The 17,076-nt window shown below is 39.1% G+C and overlaps 1 protein-coding gene across 10 annotated transcripts in view; it reads left to right on the forward strand.

Moving 5' to 3' along the window:
- Window positions 1–17,076, forward strand: part of SEMA4C (semaphorin 4C) — a 465,016-nt gene that overhangs the window by 273,865 nt on the left and 174,075 nt on the right. For 9 of the 10 annotated variants that reach the window (XM_075207325.1, XM_075207330.1, XM_075207327.1 and 6 more), the window contains 2 exons: window positions 7,345–7,432; window positions 13,364–13,486. In XM_075207325.1, coding sequence (XP_075063426.1) covers window positions 7,345–7,432; window positions 13,364–13,486 — 211 coding nt within the window. Of the gene's footprint in view, window positions 1–7,344; window positions 7,433–13,363; window positions 13,487–17,076 lie in introns of those variants that run through there. The other variant, XM_075207331.1, reaches the window with a different exon arrangement.

A 17,076-nucleotide genomic window follows, 5' to 3' on the forward strand; every position in this document is an offset into this window, starting at 1 on the left:
ACTTCTCATCACAACTGCAATTCCAGATCTCAATATTAGTAGTTGAACAAATAATATACGGTAATAAATCTAAGAAATGTGTGATTTGTTAGTAATTGTATTTTATATAATAAAAAATTGTGGTCCCAATTTTCACAGCTGTAGATTTGTTTGGTCAGATTAACAGATGCTGTCATAGTTATATTGTACATATTGCAGGACTCTTTCAAAGTGAGTAAAATGAGTATTTCTGAATCATCCGTCTGATAAGTGCATAGAATGAAATGAAGCAAAACCTTTGTCATTCCTTATTATTGTCAGTGCTGTTCTATCTAAACAAGCCATATCCTTCCTGACAGAGGATGAGAATGTTATTCATGAATCCCCTCCTCTGTAACCTTGCCTTCACTTCTATCCACCCTATGGGCAGCAGGAAGACATGCAGATGTAGATAATAGTATTGTCCATTGCTGTATTCCTGTGTCCTCTAACTTCATCATAGTTGCCAACATATTTAAATAATTTCCAAGGACTTTTATACTGCTGAGCAGTAGTGTGTCTAAGGGGCATATTTATGAAAGCACGGTAGTGCACTATCGTGCACTTACCGTGAAATTAAGCTCCCTGGGTGTCCTCCGGATATTTATGAAAGGTGCATCGCAGCAGATATCCTGGATATCTGCTGCTTTGCACTCCTCTTCGTTTTTGGGAGCAGTCACCATTCTACAGTATGGTGACTGCTCCCAGCTCAAATCTAACAAGTTCCGAAAACTGAAGCTGGCGTACATTATCATAATTGAAGAAATCCAATGCTGTCAGCTCTGCTCTGAAGAGCAGAGCTGGACAGCGCATGTGTGGATCTCTCGTTGCAGAGACAGAGAGGGGATCTTTGTGCGCATGTGCAGTTCTTGGAACTGCACATGCGCAATTGAAGAATGAAAAGAACGAGGAGAAGACCCGGAGACAGCGCTTCCGAAGAGGGGGGTAAGTATGGTTTTTTTTATCACAGAAACAGCAGTTTTTCGGAACTGCTGTTTCTGTGATCTGTTGTTCATAAATTTGAGAAATAGTTCAATTCTTATCCATGCGATAAGGATTGATAACTATTTCTCACTTTTGCCGAACATTGATAAATGTGCCCCTAAGCATGACTCACTTAATTCAGGCTCAATGTACTTTAGTGTATTGCAGTCCACAGTATCACATATAATATAACCCATGTGTGCATGTAATTAATAGCCTGCCTCCCACATTATATTAAGAACCCCCCCTTCTCTTGCACATTATAGTCATATACTGTCCCCCTCACGCATTATAGTCATTTACTGTTCCCCACACACGTTGATCATTTTTCTTTCCCCCCTTCTACAGCCATTGCTCCCTCCTGCAGTCATTTTCACTCACTCGTACAAACCATACTTGCCAACTCCCGGAAACAAGTTTCCGGGAGAGGGGGCGTGACAGGAGGGCGGGAGGGGGCGGGGCGATCGCGTCATTTTGGCCCCGCCCCCCGCTTAACCGTAATTACGCCGCGGGGGGGCCCAAAATGCCGCGATTGGCCTCGCCCCGCCCCCTCCCGCTCTCCAAACTGGCGTGATTCACCGAGAATCGCGTCATTTGGTGATATCCGGGAGAAATGCCAGCTCACCCGGGAGCCTGACCCAAATTTCGTGAGTCTCCCGGACTTTCCGAGAGAGTTGGCAAGTATGGTACAAACCCCCCTGCAGATATTTTCACTCACTCGTACAAACCCCCATGCAGACATTTTCACTCCCCCTCTCAGTCATTTATACTTTGTTTCCCCCTGCAGACATTTTCACTCTCTCCCCACTTCCCCCTGCGGTGTCCTCTTTTCAATTCTAATGGTGATTTTTTTGATTAAAATAACAGAATTCTCCCCTCTATCATCATCATCATCATTATCATCATCACCATTTATTTATATAGCGCCACTGATTCCGCAGCGCTGTGCAGAGAACTCATTCACATCAGTCCCTGCCCCATTGGAGCTTACAGTCTAAATTCTAACACATACATAGACAGACAGAGAGGGAGAGAGGGAGAGAGAGACTAGGGTACATTTTTGATAGCAGCCAATTAACCTACCAGTATGTTTTTGGAGTGTGGGAGGAAACCAGAGTACCCGGAGGAAACCACTCTGTAACTTAACATAAACCTATCAAAGTGTGCACCCACACACTCAGCTCCCGACTGTTTCACATAGACTACCTTCAGCTGCTCAACTCTGGGAACCTCTCTTGTTCCTGTACTGGTCTTTCACCTCTAATCATTTATTGCATGTTAAATTTGCCTGTGCAATAGACATTCAATTATAAAGCCCATGGATTAAGGATAGCTAGTGAGAATTGCATCCAGTTTACAGTAAGTACAGTAAGACTTGCACTGTGCACCAAAGTCCGAGTACAGTAAGGATGTGTTCACATAGTGGTGACTGAATTAGTCCTGGTCACAGATGCATACCCACCTGTCAAGAGATTTATCTCTTGTGGGTGCTGAAGGCATGGGGCAACAAGGCACAATGATGTTGATGACGATCAGCAGCACTAGATATGAACTTCTGTTCGGCTGATAGTACATAAATCATTAGAGTAGTTGTTAAATTATATTAAGTTGTGGCCATTTTGCATTAGTTTACTCTCGCATTACTTAATTGACATTTTCATTTGTAGTGCAGCAGGAAAGAAGATTCCCATGTTTGTATTTAATTTGAATTTAATTATACTTTATGTGGAACATGCAACTTTTGCTTTTATAAATAACTGTCAAGACATTATTGTCTTTTATGTATATGACACTTCATTACATTATTATATTGGGTACAAATAGGATAACAAATAGGGAAAGTCGCATTTACTACTATTACTGTCTATCCACAACTGTACACTATAGTGGCACGTAAGTATAAACACTTTTTACTTTTATTATTGTTGTACAACTTGACACATTTTGAGATGAGTCCAACTGAGCACATGCATATTAATGCGCTTTTCATGCATGCATGTATGTTTTCCTTCTTATAGTTGAGTTGCAAATGCGTCGGACTCTGCATGAGCCCCAATACTTTTAATGAGTAAGTTCCTTTTACACTCAATTTTATGAATGTAAATGGGGAACACTGCTTGCATTGGAAAACTTATAATCAAACTGTAAAATGCAGCACTGCTCATATTGTACTGACCAGATTAATTTCTACGGCATTTTTCTGGTAGAATAAGTCGATATAAGGGTGAGTAATTCAAGAGAAAAAATTGAGTAACCGGGAACTGTGTAATTCCTTAAATTGTGCATTTAGGTGATAGATTAGAGCTGCCTTATTATGGAAAAATGTTAGGTAAGTTTCTGCATTAAACTGACAAACAGTTATTTAACAGTCAATCTAAAAATAAATGGTACAATGGGGCGCTTCCATAGTATAAAATCATTAAAAGATTTATTGTAGAAGAGAATACAAAGATTGCGCACATACCAGATATCAGACGTATACAGGCATGCATCAGCTCAAAGGCTTATAATCCCGAAAGCTCAGTTTCACACAGACAGCGTTCAGACTATACAGCCTTTGAGCATGATTTCCCGTGGAGAACAGGTAATGTAGAGGGGAAGATGTAGTAATTCATACACAAAGTAAAGCATAAACAATCCCAATTGAGGATGGAAGACCTTATGGAGTGAACTTTCTTCCTTTTTGAATATATGCAGTTTTTATAACAAGTCTTTTCAAGTGGGACTCTTTACAATAAACTTTTCCACTCTGTGTTCTATTATTATAATTCATAGTTATTTAACAGTATTCATCAAAACGAAGGAAAATCCAGTTATATGTATTGCATAGAGTATATTACACTCCCCTAAGGCTTTACTTAATAGTAAAGAAGAACAACTACAATTGCCCCAATTGCCCAGGCTTCTAAAAACACAGGACTAGGCGCCCAGCAAGAAGTCGAATCTGGTTCATCTGATAATGATTGGACTGCATATCTAGCGGTAGTCCATCTGACTCTGCTTCCTTCATTCATTTATTATGGCAGTGCCCGGGAGTAGAGATATTCTGGGCTGCAGTTTTGGAGGGTATACAGAGAACAGGTACAGTTATCTCTCTCTTATATCCCAAAACATGCATATTGGAATTTCGCTAAATCTTTTATTGAATAAATTCTCCTCTCGATATGTAACTAACCTATTGGTCCTAGCTAAGGTTGTTATTGCCAGAACTTGATTGGCTAACAAAAACCAATTCTTTCACAACTGGATTGCTTTAGTAAATGTGGTAGGGCAAGAAAGGTATAAATACAATTCCAGGAACACTTTACAGAAATATTATAACATTTGGTCTAGATCAGGGTTGTCCAACCCGAGGCCCGCGGGCCGCATGCGGCCCAGCACGCCTCTATTTGTGGCCCAGAAGGAGTTTTGGTTGTGGCAAGGGGGCAGCGCTGTTAATGGAAAAAAAAAAATTCTGCAAAAAAAAACAACTTACCTTGCGGTCACGCGGTCACGTCAGCTGGTACTCCGGCTCCCTCCCTTGTCTCCTCCTCCATGCGGTGCTCGCAGTGAATGTCGGGCATGATGTCATCACGCCCAACATCCATTGCGGAGCGCAGCACAGAGGAGACACCCGCGCGAGAAGAACAATCAGCAGCACAGGATTGGAGAAAAGAAGAGAAGAGGACAGGAGAACAAGCCGATTAAAAGGTAAGTTAAGGGGGATTTTTTTTATTATTTCAAGGGACGCTGACAAGTGAATAAAAGTCACCTGGTCCTGGAGCATCACGGACCTTATCTCCCTGCTACATACTTCTACTTGTATTACTAATGGGGCATTATATATTATTCTGTTTGGCCCGTTATAAGTTGTTATCCCTTAACTAACATAGTGGTGTAATTATCAAAACAGGTGACAATTTGGGGTCACAGTGGTGTATATGTCAGGTACCGCAGGCCTGGTCAGGGCACCCTGATATACAATGCCTGGCTTAAATGCACTTTATTGATATTGCATCGAAACAATACAAAAAGTGATTATAGTATAATAACTAGAGAGGATTTTTTGAACAGGGCGATTGAAAGGTAAGTATAGGGGGATTTGAAAAAAAAGTGATATATATATATATATCACTTTTTTTCTCATATATATATATATATGTTAACTATGTTTTCTATGGTTTTTTGGATGATCAGCTATCGTTATTGTTAGTGTATCTTATGTGCGGCCCAAACCAACTCGTCGTCTTCCAATGTGGCCCAGGGAAGCTAAAAGGTTGGACACCCCTGGTCTAGATGGACTACCGCTAGATATGCAGTCCAATCATTATCAGACGATCCAGATTATACTTCTTGCTGGGCGCCTAGTCCTGTGTTCTTGTAAGTCTCTGGGGGATTGAGGAAGTCTAATATTATCTTACTGTCAAACTATTCCTGTTCTCTGTTCTATACAATATAGTTCTATATTACATTGTATTATTATATGCCGTTATATCCAAATATATCCACACACCAGTAGCTGCCCATCTGTCTTTTATATCTGATTTTGACACCGGTTTCTTTTCAATTTGTTAACTTGGCTGCTTGCTCAATAATAGAAGTGCATATACCATGCTCCTGTTACTTTTACATCTGTATTATGTCATAATAACTTTCTATTGATATCTACCTTTGTCATTTTGTTTAATACATGTCTGTAAAATGTTAGTAGAAACATTTGGTTGAAAATAAAATACTTATGAACCCCCTCATAATGGTAGATATTTACCAAGTACCCCTTTAATTGTATCATTTTATGCAAAGTATCCACACATTTGTATCAGTGCTTACTAAGTAACCGTTTATGACTGAAAGCAGAAAGTTATATGACTAACATTTTTTATTTTGTTTTGAATATATTTTATCTTTTGTTTTTATGTTAAACTGTTATATTTTAAATTTAATTTTACAGGTAAATGCACCCCTTCAATCTGTATGTATCACATATATAATTCACACAAACAACCACATGGAAAGTTACAAATGTGAGCACAGTACAATATAAAGGTAACAGTAATTATCAGACTAGGGAAGAGTACGCTGTAAGAGGAGACTAGCTATATCTGTTATACCAATTAAAATTTGTCTGAGTACCTCTGACAAATTTAGGTGACTCTGTAAAATGGTAATTATGGTTTCCTGGCAGACATCCATCAACTTGTGGGGTACACACAGTAGGAACAGCCAGGTCAAATTACATAAATACAGCAGTTTCTTGTGAAATGTAGTAAATTGACAGTAGATGATGAATATTTAAAACAAATGGCTTTGTGTAATTTTAGTGATATAAATAATGAGTAAGAATTATCTTGTAACCTGAGGACATTAGTAACTTTTAATTGGAATCCTCAAACTCCTCCCAAACCTCTGCACTTATTGAAGGGATATCAACCTAATGCAAAAATGTAATCTTAGGAGAGGGCTGTGAGCACAGAAGGATGTAGCTTTAGTGAGCTTGGGCTTTATTAAGCCTGTAGCACTATACATTTAAGAAGTAAAATACAACTCACAGTGAGACTCCTAGCCAATGAACCGGAGTCCATTCAGTTGGGCAAATGGAAAACACATTTCCACAAATCCATCTTTGTCTTGGTTTGCGAACAGTTCTGATTCTGCTCCTCTCCCCTCTTGTGTGTTGTATCATCCACAAGTGATGTCTTTTAGAAGCCTCCCACTTTGTTTATATCTGAAATCATCTGGGTAGCTGCATTCTGGGACTAAATATTTTGGGGATTCTAGCCTAGGCCTTGTGTTGTCAAACAGTGGTAAATCACTATTCATGAGTTCTTAAATAGGAACAAATTACTCTCCATTCTGTGCACTGATTTCTTAGCTGGTGCCTGTTCATTCCTTAACAGCTCCATAAAGCCCTTCTGCTCCGACACGCCAGTTCATAAGCATGGTCTGGGTATCTGCATTACACTTCTTGGTATGCAGTGACATTTTCTGGATCCTGTTTCCGTTGGTGGCCCTGTCCCAGCTTTGAAATTCATCATTCTACCTGTTGTTTGTATTTGTCACCTATATTACCAAAAGACCCTGCTTTCCCTTGGGCTGCAGCTAATTCCATTTCTGATACAGTCAGCCCAGTATGACATAAGCAATGAAAATGCAGAATGCTGGGTGGATAAAATGATACAACACACAAAAGTGTTTGGGGTCACTGAAATTAATGTATTATATTGTTCATGAATAGCTGCGAGAACACTTCCTACATTGTACATAGCCCCATAAAGAGCAGTACTGTTTTAAAGGGCATAACTTGTCTTATTAGCTTATATTTTTGACCTAATTAATAACCTACTACATTGTCTTTTTATATAGGCAATTAAAGAAGCAACTGAGCTTACTTATCATCACCAAACTGCTGTCTAGAAGTGTAAAAGGTTTTCCATGGAAAGAGAATATTCAAGTAAGTTAAGGATGCTGGAACGTGTCAGAATAAACACTGAGGGCTAGATTTACTAAGAATCCAGTTTGGCGGCGGTTTTAAATCACCATACATCACCAGCGGTTTAGTGGTCAAACCCACCGAAATTAGTATAGAGCGTTTTGAGGCTGTGATTTATAATGGATGGCGATGTGTGGTGGATTGAAAAAGCTAAACTGACGCTGGTTTGGTTAAAATTGTCATCCAATAGACTGGACAGGACAGTTTTAATATCTGCTTCTGAATGGCTTGATAGCTCAAACATGCTGTTTGAGCTATTTTGCCATTCAGAACATAAGAGAAAGCACCACTGACATTTTAAATTATTTGGACAATCATATATTGGCCTCAAAGCAGATCAGACTGTATACATGTCCTCACAAGATTATAGGAATATCATTGTGTGAATTATTTTGGAATCCTCGTTTGTATTTGGATCATTAACAAAATTTAGATCCTGGTGTGTTACACATTATTTTAAATGGTGTCCGTCTACAGGAGCGCTGTTTCATAACCACTGCATACACTTCAATAGTCTTTTTTATATATATATATATATATATATATATATATATATATATATATATATATATATATATATTTGTCAGATAAATTCCTCTGCACATAGAATACATTGATCAGTTATATGTGTCATAAATTCCTGAACCATTTGTTGTCAAAAAATAAGTTGCAGAATTAAATCATTTAGTCTTTTGTTTGTTTTTAAACACACACGGTTTTCTCAGAAGCCTAAGCAAAGTTTCTGTCAATGCCAAACATTTTCTTTACAGTTAACTAGGGTAAATAAAAAAAAGTATTTATTCTATTTGTTTTTTCATATTACAATCCTGTGCAAGTCTAAAACTATAAACTAAAGACTACACTAAGAAGTCAGCACAGTGTTCTGTAGACTAACCCCTTCACTGCCTGCAAAATGTTTTTCCATTGCGTTGTTTGTTCCTCCTTGACTGTCTCATGGAGAAATGTCTCTAACTTGAAACATTTAAGTGGTGTTTAGAAATGACATATTACATAAACATCAAAGCATTAAGTGGAGAGGATTTGAGACAGATCTATAGATAAGTATAGGTGTGGTTCAGCCTAATGATCACTATATATAGAGCTATGCACTGCTGCATCATGTCTAACATCGTCACAGTAGGGCTACCTCATAGCTGCACTGCTGACCTTTTCAGCACTAGCGTAAACAACAGAGAAATAATGCACAGCTAACAATTCAATATTATTGATCATCAAAACAAAGCAGGAGGTTAGGGACATCGTAATGTGACATTTATTTCATTGTACAGAATGGTTGGAGCTAAACCTTTTCTTGTACGATAGTATACAGGTGTATCCAGAACATATATTGCTATAGTGCTACATGGTTTAGTGTGTGCTACGATTTATCCATTCACATTCCCCTTTTAAATGTCTCTGGGAGTGAAGCTGGCACATTTATCAACAAACATTTCTCCTTTTATTGGTTACCACCCGGGAGGATTGCTTCATATGTGTTGTCCCCACCCTTTGCCAGTTACTTATAAAGTTGGCGACTCCCAGCTTCTCTTGCTCTTCTCCAGACAGTGGCTGTAGAGGGAGAAGAGCTGCATTCATCAGACCGTTTGTTCCTTATTTAGGTAGTAACAGCACTCAAGTAGTGTAACCTAGCAGTATTCTTCTGAGTGCAGAGGATAAGAATTAGGAGTGGCCCAGCCCCTTTAACCACTCTCATTATCATCTCCGATCAACCAACTGTAATGACAAGAACACACCTCACTGCTTCACTGTTCTCCCAGCATAGGATGCAACCGTCCGGGTACCAGACACTACTGAATGGCATCAACAGCTCTGGTATTCAGACCAAAGAAACGTATGCTATAATAAGCTTTATACCACCTTTGTATTTCAAAGTACAGATGTTCCGAATGCTTGCGGAGAGGACGGAGAAACTATCCTAAATCCAAATCCCTCTATTACTTTTCACTTACTGGATTTACTGTAATAACTAGAGATGAGCGGGCTCGGTACCCCGAGATCCAAATTCATCCGAGTTTAGCCTATCTGAGTACCGAGCCGAGCACGCTCGGTACTCTCCCGCCCATTCGGAATCCAAATCGAGGCAAAACCTCATCATGATGTATTCGTATTTCTGAGCTCGGTTCTCGCGAGATTTGAAAAGCATAAATACCCGTCTCCACAGCAATCCATCGCCATATGACAGAGGGAGAGAGCAGGGTTAGGTCACAGGCTATGTCAGCGCAGGGACAGAGCAGTAATTGGACACATTATTGTTTCTATTCAATACAATTCTAATCTTAATACCAATTGTTACAGCAGTAAGAGGAGGATAGAGGAGGGTTTTTTTTTCAATTTCTGGCACTCCAAGTGCTTTTGGGGTGTGCCATTTTCCCCAGTGTTTTACTGTAATTTTTCTGGCTGTCAAAAGTTATATTTCTCAGCAGTATCTAAAACAATTTGTAGCAGTACAAGTGCTTTTGGGGTGTCCCATATTCCCGTGTTTTACTGTAATTTTTCTGGCTGTCAAAAGTCATATTTGTCAGCAGTATTTCTACAATTTTTTGCACTACAAGGGGTTTAGGCTCATTAAAATGGATTCAAAGCAGTCCACATATGAGCAGAATCAGCAACCAGGTTCTGTCACCAGTTCTGATGGTTGTGTTCTTAGTACGTCATCTGGGAAAGGCAATGTAAAAAAACATAGTTTTTTTAAATCAGGCAAAAAAACACACACCAAAATTTTTTTTACTGTGTTGAAGCGAAAAAGAAATGTAACTGAGGAAAAGTTAACTGCCGATAAAAAAATAATTGCCAAAATGCCATTCTACACACGCAGTGGCAAAGAAAGAATGAGGCCTTCGCCTTTCTCTATTAGTGGCAGATCAAAAAATGTTACTGAGCCTTCTTCTTGTACGGACACTCGTGACAAAGCAAAACCAAGTAATTTGGAGTCTAAAAGTGGTGCACAAGTACTGTTACGCGTGAAAGCCGAGCTGCAAGAAAACAGTAAGGCATTAGAGGATAATATATGCTCTGAATCAGAAATGACACCAATCCCTGTGGAGAGTCCATCCACCAGTGGTATGTCTAATAGTGAGCATTCTGTTGGTGACAGTGTACCCATAAAGAAGGTTCCTTTCAGCAGTTCTGCTGATGTGTGCCTTAACAGCCCGAGTGTAGTCGGGGATACACCAATTGAGGATGCCACTTTGGAATTAGAAGAGGATGAGGGGGAGATTTGTGTAGGCGACGAGGGCACTAATGATGTTGATGATTATGATGCAGACAGATATCAAATTGCCGTTCTCAATTTCTATTTATATTCTAGAATCTATAATGGCTGAATAGTTTTCTATTTTACTCCTAGTGGAGAGGGGGTCTGATGCAGACAGATACCAAACTGTCTTGGTCCATTTATTTTTATATTCTAATTCTACAGTCTATGTGGGCTGCTTTTTTTCTTCTATTCAACTAAAAGTGGAGGACGGGGGGGGGGGGGGGGGGGGCATAGACAGCCACCAAACTACCTTGGTCCTTTTATTTTTATATTCTAATTCTACAGTCTATGCAGGCTGTTTTTTTCTATTTAACTACAAATGGAGGGTGTAATATACACCCAAAGACGATGGCTACATTGCCAATAATCAAAGATGGGGGGGGGGGGACAACCAGGTTTGTCTGTATAATTTGCAGGCAAGTGTTAGAATTAAGGACGGCCTACCAGGGATTAAACTGTTTTTTTCATAATTTATTAGCTTTAGAATTACCTCACTTATCCAAGAAACTGGTGGAGCACTAAATTAGGTTATTTTAGTCCAAAAAAATGGTAACCAAACCCAAAACATGCAAGGGCGGTTTGGCAAAACCAAAACCAAAACACGACGGTAATCCAGATCCAAAATCAAAACAAAAACCAAAACACGGGGGTCAGTGAGCATCTCTAGTAATAACATTGTGTGTTGTCTATAGATTCTTATGGAATAAAACACTGATTCTCTAATTTATAGAAGATATTTAATTCTTATCTTATTGTTTGTTACAGTGAAACAAGTAACAAAGCTTACTATTTTCTATGGTAAAATGCCTGCTTCGGTTACTCATCTATTTCAGTTATCGGCCTTTTTGGCAATCATTTAATTTAGCTCATCTGAAGATATAGGGTGCAGTTTCCCATTCTATCTATGTCTTTCTGATCATTTACACAAGTGTAAAAATAATCAATGCCTGTATATACTAGAGATGTTCACTGAAAACCGTGTTTTGGTTTTGGATCTGGATCTGGATTAACTTCGTGTTTTGGTTTTGGTTTTGGCAAAACTGCCCTTGCGTGTTTTAGTTTTGTTTTTGGATCCCTATTCTTTTTTCATAAAATCCCTTTTTTTATTTTTATTTTTTTTATAAAATCACCTAATTTGGCTTTTTTTTTGTTCCTACATTATTATTATTATTAACTTCAATAACATTAATGTCCAGTCATTTCCAGTCAATTGTTATCAAGTGACAAGAACACTGCTACCCATCCTGTTTCTGTATGAGCAATGTCACTGAGCAATCACACTGGAGAGTGACAAGAACACTGCTACCCCTCTTTCTGTGTGAGCAATGGCACTGAGCAATGTCACTGGAGAGTGACAAGAACACTGCTACCCCTCCTGTTTCTGTATGAGCAATGGCACTGAGCAATGTCACTGGAGACTGGAGAGTGACAAGAACACTGTTACCCGTTTCTGTGTGAGTAATGGCGTTGGATCTCCAGAGGAGGGAGGTACTTATGGTATCCAAAACCCGCGAGATTCGGCAACACAACATCGACGTTTTGCCTTAATTCAGATCCGAGGGCTTGCAAAAGTACCGAGCCGGCTCGCGAGCCTACTCGGATCCCCTAAGTTCAGGTGGGTTTGGTTTTCAGAAAACCGAGCCCGAGCATCTCTAGTATATACAGAGAACTGGTTCTCTTCATAAGATGGTAACAGAAGAGAAACAAGGTTGTGAGAAACATCATTGCTATGAGTCTTATTTATTATCATACCATCAACCATAAAATCTGAGAAAAAAATAGTTTTCTCTATAAAATGTCCATCACATAATCTATGAAGGGTTCAATGTGATTTCTGCTGCTTTTTCCCCAGTTAACATTTCTCAACATAAACCCCATATATTAACATGCGGTCTGTGAAGTTCTTCAATTCATTATGCTTTGAAAAGCTTTCTTTACGCAGCAAGATAACACCATATCAGGATGATGTTACCTGTCATCATCATTTATTTATTTATTTATATATAGCGCCACTAATTCCGCAGCGCTGTACAGAGCACTCACTCACATCAGTGCCTGCCCCAATGGAGCTTACAGTCTAAATTCCCTAACACACACAGAGTTAAAGTGACTAAGCTCAATTTGATAGCATCCAATTAACCGACTAGTATGTTTTTGGAGTGTGGGAGGGAACCAAAGCACCTGGAGGAAACCCACGCAAACATGGGCAGAACATACAAACTCCACACAGATAAGGCCATGTTCGGGAATTAAACTCATGACCCCAGTACTGTGAGGCAGAAGTGCTAACCACTGAGCCACTATGCTGCCCTGTAATTTTCTCTATTTGTTTCTTAAATTGATAATTTGTGGATGAAGAAGTGGCAAGAAATATCTACAATTGTTCTGATGCCTCCAAAATGCGAATGAGGCGTAATATGATAGTATTGGATAAAAAAAAATAATGAAACACAGCTGTCTTGTGGTTTTATTTTTGGGGACGACACACTTGCTACTCCCAGTTACTATGCACAAACACCCTATCATTCACATTTATTTCAAGGGCTTAAAGAAAATCATTGTTAGCATAATGTTGGCGAAATCATTAAGTCTCCATTGTTTGTTATCTTGTGCAGCTGCCTTTCCTCTGCCAGTTGCTGAAATACATGAAGCCATCAGCTCTGAAACAGCAGCTGGAACAGGGGCACACAGCAAAGGATGAGGAATGTCAGAGCTGGCAGGCACGATTGGACTTGGAGGTAGGAACAGTGCAAGTAAATGGTACACGATTCATTTTAGGTGTGAAACCCCCAATAGGAATTTCTTTGCTAGAACTGCTGACTCGGCTCTAATTTGAAAGATCTGAATTTTCTCCATTTCAACATAATACTGCAGCTTTATAGTCACAAATAGAGCTGTTTCAATATTCGATTTGTGAGCAATTGTGACAGAATTTGATGGCAATATTGGGTTAAAGCGTTTCATACAGGAAGTGCCTGTTTGACTGGTTTTCTTCAACCCAAGAGCCATCATTCATTCTCTCCCTCTGGTTTCATTAATGTGAATGGGATCTTGGCAGGGTGTATGCCATCATTGTTTTACAGCCTTTGTTGTTTACATGTTTTGGCATAGCTGGTATAAAGTTTATTAAATTAATTTTAGCCACAACTTTTGAACTATTTATTTGAGTGAAAAGGAGGAGTTTATAATTGTGACAGAAAATAGTCTTTATTATAAAAACTTCTTTATCACTCAAACACTGTAGTGTGTGACTTCAAATTATTTTGTGTACTTCCAATTGTGACACATTCATAATCATCACTATTTATTTATATAGCACCACTAATTCCGCAGCGCTGTACAGAGAACTCACCCACATCAGTCCCTGCCCCGTTGGAGCTTACAGTCTAACTTCCCTAACATATATACATACACGCACAATTTTCTGTCGCTAATACAATTTAGTATACATTTTAAACCCACCCATTGTGGTATACGTTTAACTAAGACGTCTATTTATTAAGTGCCCATTTTATGGTGGTGTGACATTAATCACATTGCAGAGCAGTGTAGGGCTGTCAAGAACCACTGTACTGGCAGATCTTTCTTCTATGAGAGAATTAGGAGGAATGAGTGGAGGATTGGATACATTGTACTTTTATAAGAACTTGGTCATGTGATGGTGACTTTTGTTTTGCTTCATTCTGTTAACTTTACTGCGTGACCCAATTAATGCTGTTTGGAGAACTAATCTTGTTTGCCCAATAAATATTTAGTTAGCCAATTTGATTTCTTCACCTGTAGTCACAAATATTTAATGAACAGTAAATTTCCTTAATACATTGATATCTACTTAGGGCATGATTTTGAGTTAGGAGCAAAGAAAAGAAGCAATTTTGCTCCTGAGCAAACCATGTTTCAATGCAATGAGTATGAATTGACTTATTTTTTTTGCACCCAAGGAAAATACTGGCTGTTTTTTTCATGTAGCACATAAATACTTGTTAGCTTTATTTTTACACTGAAATTAAAGTTGATCTATGACATGCCCTATCCCAACTATAAATTTGTCCCTACATTTAAAATTGACCTCCCCCTCTGATGCAACATCATCATCATCTATTTATATAGTGCCACTCATTCCACAGTGCTGTACAGAGAACTCATTCACATCAGTCCCTGCCCCATTGGAGCTTACAGTCTAAATTTCCTAACACACAGACAGAGACACTAGGGTCAATTTTTGATAGCAGCCAATTAACTTACTAGTATGTTTTTGCAGTGTAGAAGGAAACCAGAGCACCAGGAGAAAACCCACGCAAACACGGGGAGAACACACAAACTCCTCACAGATAAGGCCGTGGTCAAGAATCAAACTCATGACCCCAGTGCTGTGAGGCAGAAGTGCTAACCACTGAGCCACCATGCTGCCCACAACATGGTTTTGCCCAGGTGCAAAGTTACTCCGTTTCTTTGCTTTGCTCCAAATCAGGCCCTTAGTGTTCATTTTAAATGCTAATAACTGTAAGGGACTGTTCCTAGCCACTTCACTGTAACCCATGCTGACATCAGCACAAAGATAACCTGCAGCCTTCATTAATGTCAATGGCGGTTGGGAAGAAGTTAAAAAAATAAATGAGGCTAAACCAAGCAGCATGTTAGTAATATAATGGAAAACATCAGTTTAGCTGCAGATTGATTTTCATGTGAAAGCTTCTAAAACCAGGATGTGATAGGCAGGAAATAGGTATAATTACGCAAACAGAATGCTCAGCACTCCTGTGTGTTTTGCACTTTCAGAAAATTACCTTTGTTTTTATTTGTGATGCTTGAACAACAACAAAAGTACAGGTTACAGGATAGAGTTTCTCAGACAATAGTTCTCCCTCCTCAGATATGAAATGTTATTTGTATACCATCACGCCCAATGCTCAGCCTGCCTGCTACATGCTATTATTACCACTAATTGTTTGCAAATGGAAAGAAAAGATCCCATTCCTTTTACTAGGACTCAGGAAGTTCTTGATTACAAGGATTCATAAAAAGCCTTTTATAATCAGGAGGCAGGACAAAGCATTGTCTGTGATTTTCTCCTTCATTTTTCTTTCTGAGGTGCCAACAAAATATTTTCAGAATCTGGTCACTGACGTAACTCCCTGCTGTGTAACCTAACTCTTGTCATCCATTTTTAAGCTGGGTTTGACAAGGGTCACGGTATCTTTTTGTAATTGATCTGCTTGCTCTGCTCGTCTATGTGTATCTTTATCTAGTTTTGACGTTGGTGGAAATAGAAGACTCAGTAGCCAATCATATCATAAGAATGTTCACAGCAGCAGACATTATTTCATGAGATGAGTTGCTGATCTTGTGCGAGGCATTTACCTGTCCACTTGTACGATTGAGTAAGTAAAGACAGGGCTACTCGTTACATGGGCAGAGTCATTATCCGATGGTTCCTGTGTCTTGGCATCACCAACGCCAAAACCAGGTTACTTGTGTGCTTCATCTTAGCAGCCCATATTATTATAGAGCTGGGAGCGCTCACTGGTGCTGAGTTGCCCTTAGTACTTCAGCATGTACAGTAGTGTGCGTCATCTATCAACAGAGTAATCAAAACTGTAAACAAAGCACAGACTAGTAATGTGAGGTCCCCATTAAACTGATGCATGAAGATTGTGCTGTCAATTGCAACTCTCTAGGAAACAAAGTTCTTATATCCAACCATATGTTTTTCAATTGCTCTAACTGGGGTAAATGAAATAATCGCTGTTAAGCGTGCTCATTACTGTAAATTATTTAAATGAGTCCTTTTTTTCACTTTGAAACTGCTGGGAAAAGCAGGAACCCAACATTGTTTTCCCTGTTTTAGTGCCACCAGCCCAGCCTATCATAGCTTGTTGCTGTTGCGACGCATGCTTTACACACTCTCACACATTTAACAAACTATCTTAAGATGTGTGTGACTCAGCATATACATGCAGTGATTTTTTTTGTGAACACACTTTACATGCACGTATTGGCCGCAAATGCGCTCACACTCTGTATCAGCTCTGTTATGTGCTACTAATATCTCAAACACCTTAGCTGCAGGATTCTCCTTTCTGGTAATGGCTCATACAAAAAGTACTCCTTACGTTTCAAGCGTATGTAAAATTCTGCTGGCTATGGATTCATTGTTTCTTCTGCCGTGCACCGTATACAGTTTAATGCAAGGACACATGATACAGAGATAAATAAGAGAATTATGGATTCATCTTTTTCTTATCGAGCATTTGCTAAAATACAAGACATCTTTTATAAAAGAGAAATTCCTAGCATTCGCCAATGTTTATGTGAAGTTGTCAGGAAG

This window comes from Mixophyes fleayi, chromosome 4 (assembly GCF_038048845.1).
Source record: "Mixophyes fleayi isolate aMixFle1 chromosome 4, aMixFle1.hap1, whole genome shotgun sequence".
Lineage (NCBI taxonomy): Eukaryota > Metazoa > Chordata > Amphibia > Anura > Limnodynastidae > Mixophyes > Mixophyes fleayi.